Source organism: Cnephaeus nilssonii (genome assembly GCF_951640355.1).
Source record: "Cnephaeus nilssonii genome assembly, chromosome: 6".
In the NCBI taxonomy this organism is placed as follows: domain Eukaryota; kingdom Metazoa; phylum Chordata; class Mammalia; order Chiroptera; family Vespertilionidae; genus Cnephaeus; species Cnephaeus nilssonii.
The window spans coordinates 97,595,146-97,621,315 of NC_137077.1; the positions used below are offsets into that span (position 1 = coordinate 97,595,146).

Below are 26,170 nucleotides of genomic sequence, written 5' to 3' on the forward strand. Positions count from 1 at the left end.
CTGCTGGAGACCCAGGTGTTCCTTTTAAAGGGCCAACACACAAACTCTGACTCAACACCTCTGAGCTCCAGGTGGCTCTGGCAAACCTAGACACATACAGGGAGGAATTGGACTGTCTGGCATTGGGGCAGGAACTCAGGGGCAGCTTTCTCCCAGACAGGGGTGCTCGCAGGGGTCATTGTTCCTGTGCTGGGACCTCCCCTGTTACAGAGCTGACTGGCAGCCATATCTGAGTCTCAATCAGCTTGGAGCAACACTGTTTGTTCCACCAGTGGGGATTCTCTGAGACCCTGCCCCATCCAATTTGCTGCCCCGCCCAAGCTGTTTGCAGCAGCTTTTCCATATGAATGGCCTGTCCTGGCTCAGGCTTCAGACTTTGCTAAAATGTCTCAAACAAGCTGCAGCTGGTGACCATGCCCTAAACCTATCAATAAAAGGCCCAAGACCCAGCACTCACAGCTGGGCCTCACCTCCTGCATAGCAGCTGCCCCACTGTAGACAGAGCTGGTCCTCACAGCCAATTGACCTGGAGGTCAACTCCTCCCAGAGATACTAACAGTAATCAAGGCTCAACTATAAGACTGTGCACACAGCCCACACAGGGGCATACCTAGAGTTCCCAGCTCAGGTGACAGGGGAGGCTGAGCCACTGGACCTTATAGGACACCTACTACACAAGGCCACTCTGCCAATTCCAGGAGACATAGCAGCTCTACCTAATACATAAAAACAAATACAGGGAAACAGCCAAAATGAGGAGACAAAGAAACATGTCACAAAGAAATGGAAGCAAGCAAACTACTGAATACAGAGTTCAAAACTATGGTTATAAGGTTACTCAAGGATCTTCATGAGATTTTAAAGGGTCTTAGTAAGAATGTCAAAGACATGAAAAAGAACCAGTCAGAAATTAAGCATATACTAACTGAAATAAAGAACAATTTACAGGAATTCAACGGTAGAGTAGAGGATGCGGAGAATCAAATCAGCAGTTTGGAATATGAGGAAGCAAAAAACACCCAATCAGAAGAGCAAAAAGAAAAAAGAATCCAAAAATATGGAGAAAGTGTAAGAAGCCTCTGGGACAACTTCAAGTATACCAACATTTGCATTATGGGGGTGCCAGAAGGGGAAGAGACAGAGAATTATGTTGAAAACTTATTTAAAGAAATAATGGCAGAAAGCTTCCCCTACCTGGTGAAAGAAATGGACTTACATGTCCAGAAAGAGCAAAGGGTCCCAAACAAGAGGAACCCAAAGTGGCTCACACCAAGACACATCATAATTAAAATGCCAAGGGTTAAAGACAGAGAGAGAATATTAAAAGCAGCAAGAGAAAAGCAGTTAGTTACCTACAAGGGAACACCCATATGACCGTCAGCTGATTTCTCAACAGAAACTTTGCAGGCCAGAAGGGAGTGGCAAGAAATATTCAGTGATGAATGGTAAGTCTCAACAGCCAAGATTACTTTTCCCAGAGGAGTTCTCATTTAGATTTGAGGGTCAGATAAAGAGCTTCACAAATAAGAAAAAGCTATTGAGTTCCTTAAAATATATTTAAAAGCTGAAAACCAACATTATAGCATTATCTGGTGGGGGTTTCAGTGCACAAAGGAGAGAGTGCAGAGGGTCCATATGGCAGTAAGGTTTCTGCATTCCGCATGGGATGGTAAAGTATTGTTTAACTAGCCTGTGAAGATTTAAATTTGTATATTATAATTACAAACCAACAATTAAAAAATTATACAAAAAGATGTTGCCCAAATGCAACAAACAAATTAAAATGGAATACTGAAAAATATTCAGATAACCCTAAACAAGGCAGGAAGGGAAAAAAAAGATGATCAAAACTGTAAATAAAGAGAAAATAATAAAATGGTAGGTCTGAGTTCAAGTATTTACATTTTTTAATTCAATAACTACATTAAACATAATGTAATTATTTTAGCAAAGCCTGGCCCATGGGCCAAATCCACTTGTATAAGTACAGTTTTATTAGGAAACAGCCACACTTGTTCCATACGCCTGGATTCTGGATGCTTTTCCCTATGATGGAGCTGAGCAGTGCTACAGACTATATGGGTGGCAAAGTCCAAAATATTTATTATTAAAAGTAGTCTGCCAAACTGTGGTCTGAACACACCAATTAAAAGACTAAGATTGCCCTAGCTAGTTTGTCTCAGTGGATAGAGCATTGGCCTATGGACTGAAGAGTCCCGGGTTCGATTCCGGTCAAGGGCACATGCCTGGGTTGTGGGCTCAATCCCCAGTGGGAGGCATGCAGGAGAAAGCTGATCAATGATTCTCTCTTATTATTGATGTGTCTATCTCTCTCTCCCTCTCCCTTCCTCTCTGAAATCAATAAAAAAATATATTTTTAAAAAGACCAAGATTGTCAGAGTATGTATGGAAAGCAGATTAAAAAAACATGATCCAAATCCATGCTGTCAACACAGTACTTGCTTAAAATAGAATGATATGTGTCAGTTAAAAGTAAAAGATTTAGAAAGAATAAAACATGGAAATACAAATCAAAAGGAAACTAAGTAGCTGTATTTATATCAGACAATGCAGACTTCAGAGAAGAGGAAATTACCAGGGATAGGAAGATATTATATAATGACAAAAGGGTCAATTCACCAAGAAGACATAACAATTCTAAATATGTTTGCTTCTAACAATAGAACTTTAATATACATTAAGCAAAAACTGAGAGCTAAGAGGGAAAAAAAAGACAAATCCAAAATTATACCCCGCCCCTGCGATAAACCGAAGCAGCAGACAGAATCAGCAAGGATATAGAAGAACCAAATAACACCATCAACTGGCAGGGTCTTCTTGGTGTTTATAAGATGGTCCATCCAACAATAGCAAAACACATATTCTTTTCAAATGCACATGGGACATTGGCCAACATAGACCACATTCTGAATCATAAAACAAACAAATTTAGAATACGTAGAATCATATAAAGTGTATTATCTGGCCTTGATTAAATTAAACAAAAATCAATAAGAGAATGATAATGGAAAACTCTTTACACATTTGGGGATTAAATAGCACACTTTTCAATAATACATGGGTCAAAAATAAGTCTCAAGGGAAATTAGAAAAAAAAATTTTTAAACTGAAGGAAAATAAAAACGTAACATTTAAAAATTTGTGGAACATGACTAGAATGATGTTTATAGCACAAAATACTCAGAAGTCTCAAGTCAGTAATCTGAGCTTCTACCTCAAGACACTAGAAAAATAATATAGTCAGTCTTCTGTATCCATGGGTTCTGCATATGAAAACTCAACCAACTGCAGGTTAAAAAATATTCAGAAAAAAATGTTACATTGCTGATGTAGTAAGGCCTACAATGGTTGCATCTATATTGAACATGTAGAGATTTTTCTTGTCATTATGCCCTCAACAACACAGTATAACAACTATTTACATAACATTTTCATTGTATTAGGTATTAAAGTAATGTAGAAATGATTCAAAGTGTACAGGATGATGTGAGTAGGTTATATGCAAATGCTACACCATTTATATAAGGAACTTGAATACCCATGGATTTTGGTATCTGCAAGGGTCCTGGACCAGTCCCCTATGGATACAAAGGGATGACAGTGCATGCTTACAGCAAAAAGCATAGTTATAATATAGCACAAAAATAACCCCAAAGCAAGCAAAGGAAAGGAAATCCTATCTAATAAAGAGGGAATATGCTAATTGACCCTCACACTGTTGCAAAGATGGCAGCGCCCACAGCCAATAAGGAGGGACTATGCTAATTGACTGCCCTGCCCTCAAAGATGTTGGGGCCCAATCCCCTCAGCCCTGCCGGGGCAGCAGGCACATGGCAAGGCCGGTCCCATCTCCAGGTGGGCCCGGCCACTCCGTGTGCCTGCCTCCAGAGTTCTCCAGTCCCCTCAGCCCCCCAGCCGCCCAGGGCCAGCCCGAGGTCCAGGCAAGCCTCGGATAGTGACTGCCCAGCTGCCCAGGGCCAGCCCAAAGTGCAGGCAAGCCTCGGATGGCGGCTGCCCAGCTGCCCAGGGCCAGCCTGAGGCACAGGCAAGCCTCAGATGATGGTTGCCCAGCCGCCCAGGGCTGCCCAAGGCTCAGGTAACCAGGGCAGGCCGAGGTTTGCACTGCCCGCAGTGGCCGCAGCAGAGGTGTGATGGGGCATCTCCTTCCCCTGATTGCTGGGTCGCCTCCCAACCCTGAGGGCTCCCGGACTGTGAGAGGGGGCAGGCCAGGCTAAGGGACCCCCCTTCAGTGCATGAATTTTCATGCACCGGGCCTCTAGTAATAAAGATAAAAGGAAAAAATCAATGACATTCAAAATAGAAAAATAATAGAGCAAATCACTGAAGCTGGTTCTTTGAAATGATCGATAAAATTGATAGACCTATGGTAAGAACAAAGAAAGAAAAAAGACAAGCATCAGGAATGAAAGAGAGGATATCCCCACAGACCCCACAGATATTACAAAAGATTGAGCTACTGACACACATAGCAACTTGGATGATTCTCAAAGGCATTGTGCTGAGTGAAAGAAACTAGTCTCAAAAGCTTACACACTTCTGATTCCATTTATGAAAGATTTTGCAAAAGACAAAATATAATGCTTGGTAGTTGCCAGGGATCAGGGATGGGAGGCAGTGTGCGGAAGAGTTTTGGTGGAGTGGTGCAACTGTTCTATTCCTGGCTGTGACATAGTTACATAAATCTATATTTGTTGTAAAATTTCTACAACTATGCACGCAAAAAGTCACACACACAACACAGGATCACTGTATGTTAATTTTTAAAGTAAATTTTGAAAAATGATCACAATTTATGTGGTCATTTCCCTGTTGTCCTTTGAGTCTTGTTCATTTAAAATTTATAAGAAATACAAATATATTTAGTGTTTGGTGGGGTGAGTTCTCACTTCTTCATGGAAATAGGTTGTCTCTGTGACAAGATAATGTGTGAAGTGTTAGTTAGTGGTGAGTAACATTCAGAGCAGCCATGGGTGTGCTTTTGCCCAGCCTCTGACTTGAACAACCAGTCACAGGGCACCCCTTGCCACATGGCCCGGAGCTCAACAAGGTGAAGTTTTCAGCTTCACCTGAAAAACTTGAGAGAGAAAAAATTTGAGAAATACAATGAATCTGGGTAGAAATCAATTTCTAACTTCCCAGTATCTCTAAATTAGAGGGAAATCATCTAAGCTGGGAAGGGGAAAAAATATTCCAGAAGAATCTCAAGATTTCAGCCTTAGTCTGTTTGTACCTGCTACAGACTGGATCCTAGAGGAGGAACTTAAACCCAGTGGACCTCCATAATTTGGGGGATCCCAGAGTGGTGGGGACCCTTGCCTTGCCCACCCCACTGAGCTCCCATAAAAGGGTTGAGAGTGGCAGATCAGAGGATGCTGGAGGACGGTGAGGGCAAAACGAGTCTCTTGAAAGCTTCAGGGGGTGAAGAGCATCACTGATAGGAGGTGGCACAGGAGCCTGTGCGGACCTGACAACCAGAGGCCACAGTCCTCGCAGGACCCTGTGAGGACAAAGCCAGGAACTGCAGCCCTGCAGGTATGTGTGGACACAGCAGCAGCAGAGATGTGAGGGCCACACCCCAGAGCCTTTCTAGATGACCCCAGCTCACAGGCTGCCAGGCCAGGAGTCGGATGGCAGGATAGCCTGAAACCAACAAATCCCTGTGACAAGTGACATGAGCCCCTGGGGCTTGGAATCCACTCAGGGTGCAGTCAGAGAGAATTAAACCCAGCAGGGAAATTTCAAACTAGAAAATGGCTGATTTATGTAAACCTAAACTGAGAAATTACAGGATTTAACTCTTTACCTGACAGCAACCAGGTTACGTTTTCTACTGTTGAGAAAAGTAGAAGATCAAGGTTAGAGATAAAGGCACTCAGAGAACAAGGAAATTATACTTTTGAAATTGTGTAGGTCGTACCTGTAACAGACCTTTTTTTAAAAATATCCTCCTACATAATAAAATGGTAATATGTAAATTACCATCACTCCGCTACGCCCACGATTGGGCCAGCAAGGAGGCGCAGGGGGCAGGACTCAGGGTGGCCGGGGTAGCTGATTGGGCCAGCAAGACGCTGAGCCATGGCTGCGCCGGCCTTTCGAAAGCCTCCGCAGCGCCGGAGGCTTTTGGAAGGCCTGGGGCACCGGCGGACAGCCGGCCAGGTCCCCCGCGATCAAAGGCCAAAGCGGGGGACCTGGCCGGCTGTCTGCTCCGGCGCAAGGCCTTTCGAAAGCCTCCACAGCGCCGGAGGCTTTCGGAAGGCCTGGGGCACCGGCGGACAGCCAGCCCGCTGGTGCACCAGGTGCATGATTAAATCATGCACTGGGCCTCTAGTTATAAATGAACATAGAAAGGAATGGGGTACTCCTGTTTTTGAAAGGGCAATATGTTCCAGCCTCCAGGTGCGGCCCTCGGAGAGGCTAAGTAGACGAGGCCGCATAGCAGAGCCAGGGTTTGAAGGCATCTGACCCTCAGCTGTGCTCTTCCCCACTCTGTTCCACACCGCCTCTCAGGACAGAAGAAACACAAGGGTCACTAGTCTCTCAGTTCACAGGGTGCCCTGTCCCATGGCAGAACAGGTAGAGAACCTGAGAGGGACATAGTAATGCTGCACCAGAGTGGCCAAAACCAGCCCTGATGCTGGGCGAACTATTCTCAGTTGACACTAGAGAATAGTGTCAGACCATGAACTGACGTGCTCCGGTGAGTTTGTATTGTTATATTGTTTGTATCTTGAAATACAACAAGGAGTTTAAAGCGGGGAGCTCCCAGGAGGAAGGGAACAGTGTGGAGCAGTGTCTTCTCTTTGGGTTGCATTTGGCCTACCCAGGGCCTTGTACTGTGCTAGAGGTCTCATTAACCTCCTTTTGCAATAGTTTAAGTTCTGCTAGAACAGTGGGTTTTCAACTGGTGTGCCATAAACATTTTTGAAACATGCAACACCTGACTTTTTAGTCAGGGGCACTGACCTCTTTCCTTTAAACTGTCAAATTAAAAAATGACAACAGCCAGCACAACAATAGCCATTTGGTGTGAATGAATCAAAAGTATACTTTTTTTTTTTGTCAGATCGGCAAAAAATACATTTTTTGGTGTGCTGCAGAATTTTAGTAATTAGTTCGTGATGCCCATGATTGAAAAAGGTTGAAAATCGCTGAGCTCGGAGAAGGAATGCACCTGAGATGGGTTCCGGGTGCTCTGCCTTTTTCAGCGAAGAAGAACCAGAGGTCAGCTTAGGCTGCTACAGACCAGCTGCCAGGGCGGCCACAGTGGCTCTGCCTTTGCATTCCTTCTAAGAAAATGCACATTGATTTCAGGAGGATTGCACACAGAGAGAAGAAAGAGATAGACCCACCCAAACTGCAGCCTGCAGCTGTCTAGAATCCTGTCCACTGCTAGTAATCTACATCTCGATCCTGGGGCAGGTTTTTGGGCTTCTGCCCAGGTACAGGTGGTGCTGGAATTGAGGAAGAGAGAGGAAGCTCTATGCCAGGAACAAAATCTGGGCCATCTAAAGTAGACTGGACAGAGCTAGGAGAAAGCCTGCAACTGTAGTAAGCAGGGGAGGAGAAGGGCTAGAATTTCTAACACAATGAAGCAAAGGGTTTGACATTATATAATCAGAAGATACAGTGAAAGAGCACAGTTACAGTATAGAAAATGACCTGCCAGAGAATAAGAATTACCTAGAGGGGTTGGGACTAAGAGGACTCATACACTGTCCATCATTAATATTAGCTAACATTTATGTGTGCTTACCATGTGCCAAGCATGTGGGGAGGGGCTCACTGCACCTTTCCTGTTTAATTCTCATCACAACCTCATGCGTGGGCAGAGAGAAGTCACACAAGTAGGTCAGAGCAGGATAGGGATCTGAGGCAAGCTCTCGCTACCATTCAAGCCATGTTCATCACTATGCTACTAATCAGCTCTTGTGAGCTGAAAAACTGCACAGAATCCATGTTTCCGTTTCCTCATCTGTAAAATGAGACTGATGAGGGTGAGCGGAGATAACATGGTGAGTGTGCTTTGAGTACTCTACCACTTTGTGATAATGACTGTTCAGGTGCCTGCTCTGGACCAGAAAATGTGCTCAGTACTAGGAACACAGCAGAGAGCAGAACAGACATGTCTGTGTGCTCATGGAGCTCTGACTCTGAAGGAGGGATTGATCAAGTCAACACAAAAATAAATACAAAACGCAGTATTGGAGACCGTAACCTAGTCTGGGAGATCAGGAACTTGTGCTCTGGGATAGACGAAAAAGGTCAGGGAACAATATTGCTAGCAGATTGGCCAGGTGCGGGGGGGATGGGGGTTGGCTGCATGTAAAAAATCACTGTGGAGGGGCCCTAGCAGGTTTGGCTCAGTGGATAGAGTATTGGCCCATGGACTGGGTTTGATTCCGGTCAAGGTCATGTACTTCAGTTGCAGGCTGATTCTCAGCCCTGGTCAAGGTGCTTGCAGGAGGCAACCAACTAATGTTTCTCTCACATCTATGTTTCTCTATATATATCTTCCCCCTCCCTTCCACTCTCTCTAAAAATCAATGGAAAAATATCCTCAGGAAAAAATATCCACTTGGCAATAAGGATTAACAACAACAAAAACAAACAAACAAAAAATCACTGTGGAGGGGAGGGAACACGCACACTCAAGGAGCTGGAGGAGGCCAGGGGAGGCCAATAGAAAGGAGGCCAGGGAGGTGGTTGACAGGCCAGACCTTGCAGAGCCCCCTAAGCTGTGATGGGTATCCTAGTCTTTTTCTGAGAGTGAAAAGAAGACTGTATGGAGGGTGATCGGAGCAGAGTCATGTTTCAAAAGCAAATAGACAGGGAGACCAAATAGGAGGCAAAGCTACTGGGGCCATAGCTGAGAGCTCTTCCCCATCACTTGACAAATGGGCCACACAGTCTTATTCTCAAGTGAAGAATATACTGCCTCCAAAATGCAAAGCTGCCTACCAAGGGTTATATCTCTTCCCTAGTGTTAGAAAGTGCAAGGTACCTCAATTTGTCTTTTACTTTGGAGGAAGTGTTCTGCCTTGCCTCAGACCACTGAACCCCTGAAAACTTGATCGATGTGTTGGGCCCCTGTATAACGAAGAGTCTATCACTCACCTCCAGAGCACAGGTGTCTTACCAAGGCCTTCAGTGCTCTTGCTACCTTTTTGCTCATCCAGTAGGATTAACACGATTTCATCAATGAGGTGGACCAGTGTAATACTCTGCAAATGTTCAGCTGGCCTCCGTTCCTTCAGACTTGACTATGACAGAGAGCAGAAGCATTCACGTGGCCCTGAGGCAAGGTTCAATAAATAATGTTCATCCCATGTGGGGTTAACTATCTTAGCCTCCATTTTGATTGATGGGGAGAAGAATCCAGTTGCCAACTTAATAGCCACACGGCACACACCAGAGGCAGTGTTCAGCTGCTCTAGTAAAGGGCACCCCCTAGGAACACTGAGCCTGCTGTTTGGTCACATTTGTGGTGGAGCAGTGTCTTCCACCAGGACCCATCTGGTTTTCTCAGGGGCCAGACGGAGAATGAATGGGGATAGAATGAGGACCACCAGCCTTGTATCCTTTAAGTTGAGAGTGGCACTAACCTCTGCCATTCCTTCTAGGTTACAATAGTGTTTGTCACTTACTATCTTACCTGGGGTAGAGTGGACAGTTCCTTGTGCTGCTACTTGACTTTCCTATCACAATTGTTGTTACCCCACAGGTGAAGGAACCAGTGTGAGGGTTCTGCCATTTACCAAGTACATCCATTCTGATCACACCTTTATAAATTAAGGGAATAATCACTGAGGTCTATGGACTCTGCAGATCCACTTTAATTTGAACCTGGGCCAGGACTCCCTGTACTCTGACCCCCCTACGCTTCTGCTCTACAGGGGTGCATTATAGTGCTTAGTACCGTATGTTGGGTGTCAGTGTCTGCTACTGCCCTGTCTCCCACATCCCTCAGAAGGCATGTTCCTACTTTATTTTGATTGTTTGATTGCCCTGATCTTTCATTGTCTCTTCAAATCATCAATGCTGCTCTACAACACAGGATCACTCTGTGGGGTAATTTATGTTCCAATCACTCCACAGAGCTGTCCTGTCGAGAGGTAAAGAGCTTTAGTACCCCGACACCAGTCTGTTACTGGCCCTTGTGGCGGGTGGGGAGAGTCAGTCCCATGCCTCATCAGCTTTTCTGCACCACTTCTAGAGTTCAAACCTAGATTTAAAACAGAGTGAGGAAGACATAAAGGTTGGGTAGAAAACAGATGTGCCTTATCCTTTTCCCCTTAGAGCTTTGCTCTTGACAAAACAGAATTGGCAAGGCAAAAAGAAGAACATATGCTCAAAGTAGCGTTTTAAGCTAAATATCTAATAAACAGAAAAGCTGGGTTTTCCTCTGCCTTACCGAAAGGCCCTTCTGGGGTCCCTAATCCCAAATGCAGACATGCTCAGTAATGATGATTTTTTATGCCGGTATAGTCATTTTTTTAAAAAAAAAATATGTAGGTATAGTCATTAAACCTCAAGAAGTTTTTCTGATTGTTACTATTCCTATATTGATTGTGGAACTACAGGGTTCCTGCTCTTCTTTAGACACTGACCAATAAATCTTCAATTGCTTTCCATATTTCCCAGAAAAGAAAATAATCCAGCATATATCTAATGAAAGAGTAAAGTCACCCATTTTTCTAGCACTGGGGAGTAATTTGATGTTCTTCAGAAATTTGTGACTAATTAATTTCATTTGAATAATCAGCATTTATAATCAAGTTAAGTAGCTATGGCTTAAGCATTTTGATTTGCTTCTTTTTTTAATATATTTTATTGATTTTTTACAGAGAGGAAGGGAGAGGGATAGAGAGTTAGAAACATCGATGAGAGAGAAACATCAATTAGCTGCCTCCTGCACACTCCCCACTCGGTATGTGCCAGCAACCAAGGTACATGTGCCCTTGACCGGAATCGAACCTGGGACCCTTGAGTCCACAGGCCGACGCTCTATCCACTGAGCCAAACTGGCTAGAGCTTGATTTGCTTCTTAATGAAATAATTTTACCAGGACCTATACAAAATTTTCAGCTTTAAATAATATTGACAACCTGTTGTTGATTTCTTTATTATCCAAATACGAGGGCTATTAGAACATTTATTAGCATCACCATTTTTATTTTTATTTATTTATTCATCTATTTTTAAATATATAAATATATTTTTATTGATTTCAGAGAAGAAGAGAGAGGGAGAGAGAGATAGAAACAATAATGATGGGAATCATTGATCAGCTGCCTCCTTCACACCCAATACTGAGGATCGAGCCTGTGACCCGGGCATGTGCCCTGACCGGGAATCGAACTGTGACTGCCTGATTCATAGGCCAACGCTCAATCACTGAACCACATGGGCTGGGCTAGCATCACAATTTTTAAAATGAAAATGTGAAGTTCAATACTGTTTCTCATTTACTGTAACAGAAACCCAAATTTCATAGCACAACCCACCCAAAAGAGTTAGCTTCTGAAGTTCTGTGTTTTAATCCTGCAAAGAATAAGTGACTTGTTAATGCTTTCAAACAAGACCTGGAACATTTAGTAGTGAGAGAGCAGAAGCCTCCCCCGCTGCAGGTGTGCCCTGGCTGTGGACGATGTCCTGCTACCAGGGAGGCACAGCGCCGGAGAGCACTCTCCTGCCTGTGAGATCCTGCAAACACACTGAAACGCATAGAAATTAGATCATGACAACATGTGCTCGTTATCTAAGTTTAATAGACCTTAACATCTTCTGCATTTGCTTTAGATATTTTATTTCAAAAGTAAAATATTTTTGGTAAGCTGAAGCCCTGTGTGTACCTCCCCCTGGCTCCAAGAATAAACCTACTCCATGTTAGTTATCTCTTGTTGCATAACAAATTACCACAAAACACAGCAGCGAAGAACTACAGGCCTTCATTGCCTCACGCAGCTTCTGATGGTCAGGTAGCCAGGAGAGATGCAGCTGGTAGAAGCTAGTGGTCCTGGCTCCGGCTCTGTCACGAGGCGGCAGCCAAGCTGTCCTCAGAGCTGCTGTCATCTCCAGGTTCCACTGGGGCTGGAAGCCGCCTCCTGTCACCCCCGTTGGCAGACCTCCACTCCTCGCTGGCTGAAGGCTGCAGTCACCTCGTGGGCCTTGGCCTCAGGCTGCTGACACATGGCAACTTGTTGTTCCCCCACAGCAACAGATCAGAGATTGAAAATGGAGTGCCACAGATGGAATCCATGGTCTTTGTAACCTAACTTGGAGGTGACATGTTATCATTCCAGTCAGACTGTGCTGCTGATGACACAGACCAACCCATACACAGGGTGGGGCAGGATGCACAGGTGGGCAGTGTGAATCCCAAACGGTGGGGATCTCTGACTGCCATCCTGAAATCTCATTACTGCAACTCCAAGAATTTTTTTTAATAATTTGACCACATAAATATTTATAACATAAACTATATAACATTGCTCTTTTCAAGTTTTTTCATCTATACAAATAGCATACTGTATATATCATCCCACATACAATATATATCATCCCACATACAAACTTATGCTTTTGAGATGTTTCCATGTTGATTCATGTGAATCTCACTCATTCATTTTCTCTGTTTTTGGAATCCCACTGTAGAACTACACTGAGTGGCCAGATTATTATGATCCCTGAACGCATAATAATCTGACCACTCAGTGTATATATATATATATATATATATATATATATATATATATATACACACACACTGAGGCCCGGTGCATGAATTTGTGCATGGGTGGGGTCCGGCCAGCCTGGCCAGGGGAAGGGGACATGGGCAGTTGGCTGGCCTGCCTGCTGGTTGAACTCCTGGTCGAGGGGACAATTTGCATATTAGCCTTTTATTATATAGGATATACACTGAGTGGCCAGATTATTATGCGTCCAGAGATCATAATAATCTGGCCGTTCAGTGTATATCATAATTTAGATATCCAGTATTTAATTTAAAGAGAGTTGCTTTTCTCTTTTCACTATTAAAAATGAGCTGAGTATTCCTAAACATGTCAGCTTGTATACATGTACACACATTACTCTTTAAGGTAAATATTCAGAAGTGGAATTTCTGAGCCAAAGTATGTATATATCTTTAACTTTGTTATATTGCCATGTTGTTCTCCAAAGTGGATGTACTAATTTATACTGTACTTCTACCTGCTATGATGCTTGCATCCTGTATTCCACATCCTGACCAACAGAGATATTATCACACTCAATTTTTGCCAGTCTGCTGGTGTATCTCATTGTGGCTTTGATTTACATTTACTAATTAATATTTAAGAATTGACTATATTTTTGCATGTTTATGGATCCTCTTCTGAGAATTACTTCTTAATATCTTTTGTTCCTTTGTATATTCCGTTATTTATCTTTTTCTTAACAATTAGAATACTTTTTACATATTCTGGATACTAATTATTTATTACTTAAGTGTATTAGAATAATTTTCTTCCAGTTTGTGACTTGATTTTCACTTTATTTTGTGTCTTTGGATAAACTAAATTTTTAATAGCATAATAATATCTTGTTAAAATCTTTTCTAGTGTTCTAACATTTTAAATTTCATATTTAAGTCATTAATACAATTGGAATTAGTTTTTGTTAGGCCATCACTTTTGTTTGTTTGCATATGGATAACCATTTGTCTCAACACCTTTTATTGAATAGTCCATTCTTTTCTCACTGTGTACAGTGAAATCTGGGTCACGTATCAAATTTCTATGCATCTGTAGCTGCCTACTTGTGTATACATTAAAGACCTCAGATGAGTTTGTTCTGAGACCTTACCTTAAATTCAGCACCATAGGGTTTACTCTAGGCTGACCCCTTAGCTTATGTGTAACTCCTTTCTTCAACAGTGAGAACATGACTGTCATGACCTACAATGTATTTACATTTTTGCTCTATCCTAAAATAAACACAAAGTAGTTTCAATTGTTCACCCATTTATGTACAGTTCTTTTTGTCTTTAGCCTTATAATATAGAGTTAAGATAATATTTTTCAAAGTTATTTATTTTTTTTCTTTTCCATTTGCTTCAATGTGGGTATGTTATTATTCATTTGTTTTTAAAAAAAGGTTAATTGTTTGTATTCCATTTTGGGTTGATTTTAATTATTTCTCATTGTAATGATATGTCATACATTGGCATTGCTTTAACACACAAGAATACACGAGATAGTAAACTCAGAGGAGTGGCAATCTCTCCTCATCCCTTATATTACATTCCTTCCTGTCCCTCGTTCTTTCTACTTCACTCCCACTAACCCTTTGTATGTGGGATTCATTGCTGGTCTGTCCTTCTTTTTACAAAGTGTTTATTTCCTTATATTTTTTTCTTACCCTACAGTATATTCTTTCGCACCTTGTTTGTTTGCTTGTTTTTCACTTATCAGTATACATACTCAGGAACTCATTCCAAATAAGTTCATATAAATTTTCTTTATTCCTTTTTTCTTTAAAAAAATGCTCAGTACTCCATTGCATAAATATACCATAATTTATTGAACGACTCTTCTATGGATGTTTAGGTTGTTTTTTAATATTTTTCAACTAAAAACAATGTTATAATGAACAGCCTGTTCATTGTTAGAGATGTATCTTCAAAGCGAAATCCTAGATGTGCAATTTCTAGGTGAAAAAATGGGGTGATAATAGGGCTTAATTTCACACTGTTTGTGAGAGTTACATGAGATACTGCATGCAAGACTTAAGCATGGTGCCTGGCATCTGTTAATGATCAATTAATGTTCATTATTAGTCATTGCTCCAAAACATGCATTGTTTATAAGGCTTTCTCTGAAGAGATATACCAATAGACCTTCATATTACTTCTAAATGCTCATTCCTCTTCCAATGTAATAAAACATGCCAGGAATAAAAACCATCTCAAATTTTTAAAAATATTAGAAACAAGAATGTTCCAGATTTCATCAGCCTGGAGGTCACAGCTTCATTTTATGCCAAATCACAATAGTCTAAACCCCCATCCTGTGTGTCATGAAGAAGTTCAGGGTTGTTTGTTTGTTTTACAGATATCTAAGTACTTTGGGGCTCCTTAGGTGGCACCTTCCTACCTAAACCTTGGTTTGCTACCATGTTATAAAATCCAGTTTATCTCCCTCAAAGTGAAGTTCAATGGGCATTTTTCCACTTCTAACGGCCCCTGAACAGGAGCTATTACTCTCTCACTCTATCCTAAGGCCCCGTCTGAGTTTTTCTGTGACCTCTTTCAAGGATATTTTGTCTATGTGAAAAATCACTTCCTTCAAGGAACCTCTTATCCCTACCAGGTAGCCCTTAAAAGATACCAAACAGCCCTAGCTGGTTTTGCTCAGTGGATAGAACATTGGCTGGGGACTGAAGGTTTCCGGGTTTGATTCTGGTCAAGAGCACGAACCTCAGTTGCAGGCTCCCGGCACTGGCCGGGGGCATGCAGGAGGCAACCAATTGATGTTACTTTCTCACATTGGTGTCTCTCTGTCTCTCCCTCTCCCTTCCACTCTCTCTAAAAATCAATGGAAAAAATATCCTCAGGTGAGGATTAAAAAAAAAAAAAAAAAAGACAGCAAACAGCCCTAGATTGTGGTATCTAATTTCCATTTTCAACTACAAGAAACCAAGGATCTTGGAGGGGAAGGCTGCTCCTAGATCTCTAGCAAGAAATATTCAAGATGAGCCTAGAATCATGTTGTGTCAGAAAGCATGGAAGGTGGACTAATGAGTTGTGTCAAAAGGACACAGGGACCAATAAGAAGGCACTCGCACTGGCCAAAGATGAGATAAACTGAGAATCTACTAGTAAAAGGAATAACTGCAATTGATTAAAACACATTGTGTATATTAACATAAAAACCTGAGCTCATAATGATGTTTTGAAAAAGTGAGAGAAAGCAAACAATCTCATCAGATCCCATTGCAACACCAAGTCTTTTCAGAAAATTGGCACTTAAAAGGAAAGGAATAAGCATTTATCCTGTCTTTCCTGTAAAAACTGTATTGCAGGGAACTGACATCACCCTAGTTAATAACAAAAAATTTCTTTCTTACATAAAAATTCCAGTTAATAAATGCAAATGGATGATGGAATCAGAACATCATGTTGCAATTCCTATGAAAGAATTGATTCAGGTAGTAATCATTAGCAAATGAAGTCATTAGATGAAAGGTTGATGGGAAACTTTATGATGGAGGAGATGAGATTCTCACTTCTGATCCACAATAGCTTCAGTACAAATGGAATGTCCAGACATCCTGTGTTTTCTGCTGGGATGTGATATAATGCCCACAGCCTTACATCCCAGGTATTGTTGCCCAAATAAATAGAGCCTGAGTCTCATCCAGCCTCAAGAGCTAGATTTCACTTTTAGGGATGTAAGAAAAAGTGAAATGACATTATCAGGAAGCAAAAAGGCAAATCCAGAGTGTAGGACGTTCTCCAAGCCAACTCATTCAATTTCTGAGCAAGTCAATGGCTTGGGTGGGGAGGCGGTGGGGGAAGAAAGGGAAGGCTGCTGTTGATAAAAGGGCCTAAGAGATTTAACACTTAATGTGATATGTGTACCTAGTTTGAGTCCTGATCCAAGAAAACTAACAGTATGGTAGCAATGCAGGTTGGTGCAGCCACTATGGAAAACAGTATGGAGGTTCCTTAAAAAATTAAAAATGGAACTGTCTTATGACCCAGTGATTCTACTTCTGGTTATATATCTGGAAAAAAAAAACTCAAAACACTAATTCCAAAGAATATATGCACTCCTATGTTCATAGCAGTGTTATTTACAATAGCCACACTATGGAAGCAACACAAGTACCCATCAATAGACAAGTGGATAGATAAAGAAGTTGTGGTACATATATACAATGGAATACTATTCAGCAATAAGAAAGAATGAGATTTTATTATTTGTGACAATATGGATGGACCTAGAGAGTATTATGCTAAGTGAAATAAGTTAACGACAAATATCATATGATTTCACTTATATGTGGAACCTAAAGAACAAAATACATAAACAAACAAAATTGAACATAGATACAGAGATCAGACTGCTGATTACTTATTTCTGTAGATTATTTACATTTTTAAATTGAACTGTATGTTAATAAACACTGACCTTATAATCATTCAGAGTGTGTATACATTGTTTTGGGCCACCCTTTATATATGAATATAATTTTGCTTTGTGTTTTATAAGTTTATCTTCTCTCTCAACAATGTGTCACCTTTCCATACAGTGGGAAGGTGTTGTGTATCTAGAGTATTTTCCATTTCTAAGCTGTTATAAACAATGCTAAATTGAATATCCTCACACATAAACCCTTGCATATTTTTGTGTGTATTATTGTAGAAGTGGAAATGATGGCTAAAAATGTATGGACATTTAAAATGTTGACAGGGACAGGCATGCTGCCCTCCTAATGGACTATGCTAATTTACCTGTTAGTTTAAAAGAAAGATTTGAGTTTATTCTTTCAAGGTTAGGGCAAACATTCTAGTCTGTTCTTATTTGATCACCAAATATCCTTGCCCTCACTATAAGCATATCTAAATAGTCTGTGCTACTTAATTAAAATCTGCTTAGAAAATCTCAAGTTAGTAAAATTAGATAGATTTAACCATTGTTGTCTACTTAAGAGTCTTTGGCAAATTTAATGGGTAAAAATGCAATTGTATGTTTCTGCAGATGATGCATTTCAGGATTTCTCCTTTGAACTATCAGGAAATACAAAGTTAATCTTGTAAATATTATTATTCACATCTTTTACTTTCAGGATTACACAAATATATGTTTTAAATGCCATGTTTCTTTAGGAAAAAAAACCAAAACCCTTTTTTATTGTTTACTGTTTTCAAGATTACATATTGCCCAGAAAAGTCAAGTCCTCTAAGGCTTTTCTGTTGATATGCCCAGGGGGAATGTTTGTCCCCCAACCCCAAGTTTAATTGCTTAAGCCACTTTTAAAAGGTTTGTGAATGTCTATCTAGGCAAGCAATTTCACAATTATCCTATATCATAAAAGCCAATTGTTCTCTCAACTGGGAGTTCAAAGTGGGGAGGGGGGGGGCAGGGCCATGGGCCAACGCCTGGGGCCCCTCTCCCAGGCCAGCCCCCGCCCCTCACCCCCGCCTCCCCTCCCCACCCATGCACGAATTCATGCACCTGGCCTCTAGTATTTCTAATATAAAAATTTCATCAAGTAAGGCAAAAAACGGCTCATGGCACATAAATTTGAAAATGAGCAATTGGTGGTCCCCAGAGGCAACCAATACCCTGGGAGGAGGACTTACAGGAAAGGAAAGGCCAGATACATCATGTTTATAAGTATGTTCACTTCTCAGGAAAATCGAAAGCCATGTTCTGAGCAGAGCCAAGCCCGGGCATCCCTGTCCATGATCCTCAGCGCTTACTGGCTTTTGTGTTCCCTGAGTCCTCTCCAGGCGAGTCTGCGTGGTGCAGAGGCGCATCCGCACTTGGGCAGGGATGGGAGTGGCAGCCTCCGCCCCCACCCCTTCCCGGTAGGGGCGGGCTGGCCATCCTCTCCGGGGAGGTGGGATTGGTAGGTGCTCTATTGTTATGCGACTATTGATTCGCATCATTCCGAGGATTCCCGAGGCAAAGGGACTCTCCCTCCTCCCTCCCCCTCCCTTCCCGGCTCCCGCCCGGCCTCTCCCCGCAGCAGGATCCCCACACCGCCGCTTGGAGCCCCTCCTCCCCCCCGTTCTTCTGGCTCCGGGATTCCTGAAGTTATTAGGAGAAATAAGGTGGCCAAGGGGACCACAGGGAAGTTGTGACAGCTCCCAGCCGCGCGCCCCTTTCATTTGAGCCCTTCCCTCGCCTTAGGAATTGCCACTGACACGTTGAATGAAGGAGGTCTCCCTGCCAGCCAACCTGCCGGGATGGGCCACTGCTGCTGCAAGCCTTATATCTGCCTTCAGTGCCTGGACAAGACGGTACTTTGCCTTCCCTCTCTCTCCTTCCCTCTCCTCTTTTGAAAGGGCAGAGGGAAAGCCAGAACCGCTCCTTCTGCCCAGCTCCCCTCACCTGTGTGCGCGCTTTGTGGGTGAGCTGGAGGCTGCCCTGACTGGTTCCAGAGCGCTGGTCTCGCCCGCTCTGCAGAGCCTTACATAATTCTGTATCCTGCAGTCCCACGTGGAACTGTTGCATTTCCCTGAAACAGTCAGGCTCTGCTCCAACATCTTGAAACCCAAGGTGCCAAGAAATCCTTGGGATATTCTCAGTCCATTTTAAAGCACCTGTGAGACCTAAGATATTTTGGTGAGGGATTTAGGTTAGCCAGACATGTCTTTCTCCGCCAACTGCTAACTTTGAAAGTTTACTACTCTTTTTTACAAACAGCATCCATCCTTTGATTTCTATTCTAAGTGCAGAGAAGAAAGCGCCAGTACAGGTATTCTCTCTGGCCTTCTTTGCATCACCTGGAGCGAAGAGCATAGAGGTGAATACTAAGCGCCAGAGTCTGCGGTGCGTTCCAGTCTTCAGTGGCAGGCAATTCAGAGCCAGGAAACCGGAAGTACAATACACGTGAGAGTTGTGTGACATTTCCAACACAACGCCTTTCTTTGCTTTTGACATTTGCCTATGAGCTTGCAGATGGATTAGGATAAGCTTTTCATTTTACTACTGGAAATATGTTAGCCAGAAATCTTGTCTGTGTGATATATTCTCATGCTCATTGGGATTTCTCAAAGATGCATGAAATGGGAATTAACAAGGGGTGGGAATCATCAGCTATAGAGAGAGCTTGAGATATAGTATGTGACCAGGTGAAGGAAATACACGGCTTAATATAAAACTCATTGCAAGGGGTCACTTGGGAACGTCTTAGTTATCAGTCTGTTTATAACTGTGACCTAAAGTCGGGTTATGTACCACGTAGGAAAATTAAACTGTTATTGTAAAACTCACCTAGTACTTTTGTTCCAATAGAAATAACTGTTTCAATGGGTTTGGCTTTTGCTACCATGAGTACGGACTAAAATATTTATATACACATTTATATGCTTTTAACAAAAAATAGAAATATAAGACATTTGCACTCAGTGGTTTGCAAATCCAACATTAAGTGATTAAGTCCTTCTTTCAAAAGGAATGGTCACAAAAAGGCATTGAAGAAAGCTTTATAACAAGGGACAGATTTGCTACATGTACAATATTATGTTCTTATTACTAAACCTGATACAAATTTTTTAAAAATAGAACTATAATTTTATGGAGAAAAATATATTTTAAAGTGAAACCACCTTTTTTTTGTTTGTTTCAAATTAAGTTCTTGAAAATAATTAACCCTGTGTCGTTCTTTTTAGTTTGGGAAGATAATTAAAAGTTATTTCATCTCACCTGGCCAGTGTCGCTCAGTGGTTGAACCTGGACGTCACGGTTCAGTTCCCAGTCAGGACACATGCCTGTGTTGCAGGCTCGGTCCCCCATATGGGGTGTGAAGGAGGCAGCTGATCAATGATTCTCTCTCATCACTGATGTTTCCATCTCTCTCTCTCTGCCTTCCCCTTTTAAATTAATAAAAATATTAAGAAGTTATTTCATCTCTTTAGCAGTATGATATTTAAGTAACTTTCAAATATTCTAGCTCTGAAACATTCAACCTAGTGCAAATTATTTTTTACTGATGAAAAATTAAAAGCTTATACTGCATCTATCAACTTTCCTTGACTTCTCTTTGCCATATTTTACAATAGTATTCTTCATGGAGATTTTGTAGATATGTATTCATGAGTGGGGTGCTCACTTTAGGAATTGGGGGCTTTCTTTTGTTAAATTTTTAAAAATTATTGTTTTAGTTAGTCGCCCACTTTTCAGGATAACTTCACAGGCTGTATGCCCAAATCATCTGTTCACCCAATGGTTACCTATTGGGCCAGGCACTGTATGCTAGGATTATTATGGGATTCCATTACAATCTCCAAATCTGGAAATCAATACTCCTTTAAATCCCATAATAAAATCTTTTATTTCATCACATTGCCATTGAAAGAGGCCTGATAAAATTGTTGGTAAAGTTGTTTCTGGTTACTTTAGCCCAGCTTAATAACCCTTAGAAAAGAAAAAATAAACATTCCTCAGACTTTATATGGGTACAAAATTAAAATCTTAAGTTTGAGAAATAAAAATAATTTTTTAAAATATGTTTTTATTTATTTCAGAGAGAGGAAGAAAGAGGGAGAGAGAAATAGAAACATCAGTGATAAGAATATCTGATCAGCTGCCTCCTGCAGGCCCCCTACTGAGGCTCAAGCCTGAAACCCACACAGGTACCCTGACTAGGAATCGAACTGTAATCTCATGGTTCATAGGTCAATGCTTAACCACTGAGCCACAGCAGCCGGGCTAAAATAATTTTTTAACAGTTTGATCTTAGTGCAGCTAAAGAAAGAGACTCCAAAAAGAGTGGTGGGACAATGAAAGATACTTTTAAGTAATTGGTTTCAGAGATGCGGCCAAGAAAGAGAAATCTGAAAATGCTTCTTTAGCATTAATTTATTGGGAGAAACTATAGAATCTTGCCTAGAGTATAAAATAAATATAAATGTGTTAGATGAACAAATGGTTATTAAAAACTGTGCTTATATGTTTTCAACTTTTTAAAAACCTATTCATTGACTATTTATTGCTGGTTTACTCTGTGCCTACTTATTGTGGGGACTCTCAAAGAATCCTTAAAAGGCACATTTTGCCCAATGACCTTTAGCAGTAACTTACTTGGTTGTACTACCTTTTCCAGAGAAATTACAAGTGGGCAGGCAACAAAACAATAGAGCAATTAAAACTTTAGTACAATAGTGTAGTATAATTACGTGAGGTTCTGTGGTCCTGATCTTATGTGTTTCTGGAATCTAGTCAAAAGAGAAGTTAGTGCTGGAATTGTAGGCAAGGTTTCTTGGAAAAAGTAGAACATGAATTTCACTTGGAAAAATGTGGAGGAGTTTTCATGAACTGTTGAGAAGGAATGGACTTCTAACCAAGGAGCGCCTGAGTAACGGTGTTTTAGCCCAGTGTGTGAAAGCTGCGAGTAAATGCAGTGGGATCTGAGCACATAGGGAACGTGGGGAAATATTTTCCAGGCTGAAAGCCAGATCCAGGTTTTTTAACTTGAGTTAACAAGTAGTGGGGTCCATCTTGGGATTTTGAGCTGTTAAGAAACATCCAAACCTGTAGAGTTTTAATAATTTTATTTGAACCAAACTGAAGACACTACCAGAAAAAAGATTTCAAATTCTCCAGAGAATGACAGTTTTGCAGTTTTACTTATGCATTTGGAATTAAGGAGGAAATGTGTGGAAAATTACATAAGTGTGGGAGAAAGTAAGGTATAGGATAGTTCCCAAGATTAAATGCTCCCTGGAGGGTGGTTCTGCCTCCAAGAGGCCTAAAGAAGAGGATTACTTGCCCTGGCCTAGTGGCTCAGTTAGTTGGACCATCCTATATAATAAAAGCCTAATGTGCTAAGTGTCCGACCGCTTGTTCGACCGTTCGACCAGTCACTATGATGCACACTGACCACCAGGGGGCAGACGCTCCGACCAGTAGGTTAGCTTGCTGCTGGGATCTGGCCGATCCAGACTGGATGAGACGGGCCAGACATGCCCTGGAGCTCTTCCATGGTCCCTCCCAGGCTGGCCAACCTCCCGCGTCCCTCCTCAGTCCCGATTATGCACCAGTGAGGTCCCTCTGCCTGGCCTGCACCCTCTAGTAATCTGGGACCCCTCTGGGGATGTCAGAGAGCTAGTTTTGGCCCGATCCCTTCAGGCTAGGCCAAGGGACATCACCGGTGCACAAATCCGTGCACCAGGCCTCTAGTGTGTTAATATAGATGCCCAAGAGCGATGAACAAGGCTTACTTAAGGCACAGATAAACCTTTTTATAGGCCTGGGGCGTGACTACCCACCATGACGTGCTCAGTTAGAAATTTATGATCAGCTCACCCTGTGAGGTTACTTTTGGACAGATGTATTATAGGGCCCTTCTTTAACCACAGAGCAGAGCAGCAATTTGTAGAAAGACGTGTTCTACAGGTATTTTTAAAGGAAATATATCATCCAGGAAGAACTTTGGGACACCCACATGGATCACAAAGAGTCCATTAAGCTGCAGACTCAGCCTGCCTCTGGATCAAGCCAGCAGGTCTGTGGGTTAAGACCTCCTCACTCTTATCTGCCAGAGCTGCTTATTCTTTTTTTTTTTAATTTAATAAATCTTTATTGTTCAGATTATTACAATTGTTCCTCTTTTTTTCCCCCATAGCTCCCCTCCACCCAGTTCCCATCCCACCCTCTGCCCTTACCTCCCCCACTGTCCTCATCCATAGGTGTACAATTTTTGCCCAGTCTCTTCCCGCACACCCCACACCCCTTTCCCCCTGAGAATTGTCAGTCTACTCCCTTTCTATGCCCCTGATTCTATTATATTCACCAGTTTATTCTGTTCATCAGATTTTTAATTCACTTGATTTTTAGATTCACTTGTTGATAGATATGTATTTGTTGTTCATAATTTTTATCTTTACCTTTTTCTTCTTCTTCCTCTTCTTAAAGAGTACCTTTCAGCATTTCATATAATACTGGTTTGGCGGTGATGAACTCATTTAGCTTTTTCTTATCTGTGAAGCTCTTTATCTGACCTTCAATTCTGAATGATAGCTTTGCTAGGTAGAGTAATCTTGGTTGTAGGTTCTTGCTATTCATCACTTTGAATATTTCTTGCCACTCCTATCTGGCCTGCTTAGTTTCTGTTGAGAAATCAGCTGAAAATCATATGGGTGCTCCTTTTTAGGTAATTAACTGTTCTTCTCTTGCTGCTTTTAATATTCTCTCTTTGTCTTTTGCTCTTGGCATTTTAATTATGATGTATCTTGGTGTGGTCCTCTTTGGATTTCTTTTGTTTGGGGTTCTCTGCACTTCCTGGACTTGTAAGTCTATTTCTTTCACCAGGTGGGGGAAGTTTTCAGTCATTATTTCTTCAAATAGGTTTTCAGTATCTTGCTCTCTCTCTCTTCTTCTGGCACCCCCATAATTCTGATGTTGGTACGCTTGAAGTTGTCCCAGAGGCTCCTTACACTATCTTCAAATTTTTGGATTCTTTTTGCTTTTTGCTTTTCTGGTTGGGTGTTTTTTGCTTCTTTGTATTTCAAATCTTTGACTTGATTCTTGCGTTCCTCTAGTCTGCTGTTAGGTCTCTGTATAATATTTTTTATTTCAGTCAGTGTATGTTTAATTTCTAGTTGGTCCTTTTTCATAACCTCGAGGGTCTTGCTAAATTTATTGGCCTTTTCTAGGAAATTCTTGAAAAACCTTATAACCATGGTTTTGAACTCTATATCCAGTCGTTTGCTTTCCTCCATTTCTTTCGTTTGTGATCTGTTTCTTTGTCTTCGCATTTTCGCTGCTTCCCTGAGTTGTTAGAGTAGCTTTGTGTGCTAGGTGTCCTCTATGGCCCAGTGGCTCAGCCTCCTCAGTTACCTGGGGTGGACACTCTTGGTGCATCCCTTTGTGGACTATGTGTACAGCTTGTTGTAGTTAAGTCTTGATTGTTGTTGGTATCACTGGGAGGAATTGACCTCCAGGCCAATTGGCTGTGAGGATCAGCTGTGTCTATGCTGGGAGAACTTCTGTGCTGGAGACAGCCTTATGAGACAAGACTTGCAAAAGCCTCTGTGCTCAGCCTGGATGGGGCAGAGTCTCAGGGCTGAGCAGACAGCTTTGACTTCCCATCAGCCCTGCCCTATGAGGCCCCTGAGTCTCAGTGTCTCTCGGTAATCGCTGCAAGCACCTCTGAGAGAAAGCCGCCCTCAAGTTGCGGCCGCCGCCAGACAGTCCAGTTTCTCCCCCAATGAATCTGGATTCCCAGATTCTCGCCCAGAACTGGAGTTCAGCGCAGTCAGGAGCTTCCGTCTCCCTCCCGCTAGAGAAAGCCAGCCAGGCACTCAGCCGCCCGTCCTCTTCGCGTGCGTGTCTCCGTACCTCAGCCTTTTGCAGCTCCTCTGAGTCTCCGTGTGCCCCTCTCTTTCCTTCTAGTTGTAGAATTTCCACTCAGCCAGCTTTCCTGTGGTTCTGGATGATGTCCGTTCTGTCTTTTAGTTGTAGTTTTGAAATTGTTGTGTGAGGCAGCAGTTTAGGTGTTCACCTATGCTGCCATCTTGGTTTCTCTCAGAGCTGCTTGTTCTTATGGACATTGAGTTATTAAGAGAAATAACCTAGATGTATAAACCAGAATGCCACTATGTTTTTTAACAGTGAAAAACAAGCAAATGAATGCTCATCTGCCTGAGAAACATGTTATTTCTTTTAAAGTCAATGTCTAGCTTCATAAGAAGCTTTGATATAGGAATGGAATCTGAGCCACATTGTCTAGGCGTTCGGTGGCCTCAGAGCCAGGTGTGTCTGTGTTCCAACACCCCCTCAAGTCTGAAATCAATGCAATTGAGAGGCCGTGTGATTGTTATTACCTTGGTGACTGCTTTTTCTAAGCTCCCTTTGTTTTGCTTTTTTCACCACAACTCACCTGGCTGGTTTAGTTACTGCTTTGTTTCTTTGGGGTTAATTGGCATATCTCTACCCTAATCTTTTCTGGGTTGCCTATAATGTCAGAAGCTAATCTTATATACCTTTTCTCTCAATTCTTGGTAGCGGTGGGAGTTGGGAGAAGGTGCCTCCTGTCCCTCTCAGGTATGTGTGGGTGGTCTGACAATAGTGAATTTGGGAAAGTGACTAGAGAAAGATAGAATCCAGAAAGGTCAAGTAACTTCTTAAGTGGTACATAAATGGATTAAAAATCATGGTCCTGGCTAAGTTTCTTTTCTTTTGCTCACTCTGAGATCCAAAATTTCCCAGCATTACTTTTTTGCACTCAGAAATTACAAGTGGGTCCTTGGGACCCAGTAAGTTTCTGTCATCTCTAATTGATCATTAGCAATCCAGGTGTGGCATGACACCCCCTGATTAACGGCAGCCTCTTGGGCAAGCTGGTCATTTTGTCACCACTGGCACTCCCCACCATGCACAAGGGCAAAGGCTGTAGCGAAGCACCTTTA

The 26,170-nt window shown here is 42.0% G+C and overlaps 1 protein-coding gene across 5 annotated transcripts in view; it reads left to right on the forward strand.

Annotated features, from left to right (window-relative positions):
• The window catches only part of MTUS2 (microtubule associated scaffold protein 2), a 603,680-nt gene that overhangs the window by 512,530 nt on the left and 64,980 nt on the right, over positions 1-26,170 (forward strand). Inside the window, exon 2 of one of the 5 annotated variants that reach the window (XM_079775061.1) lies at positions 18,948-19,057. The exons of the other annotated variants lie outside the window; for them this stretch is intronic. Coding sequence (XP_079631187.1) covers positions 19,004-19,057 — 54 coding nt within the window. The 5' untranslated portion in view covers positions 18,948-19,003. The remainder of the gene's footprint in view (positions 1-18,947; positions 19,058-26,170) is intronic. 5 annotated transcript variants of the gene reach the window in all.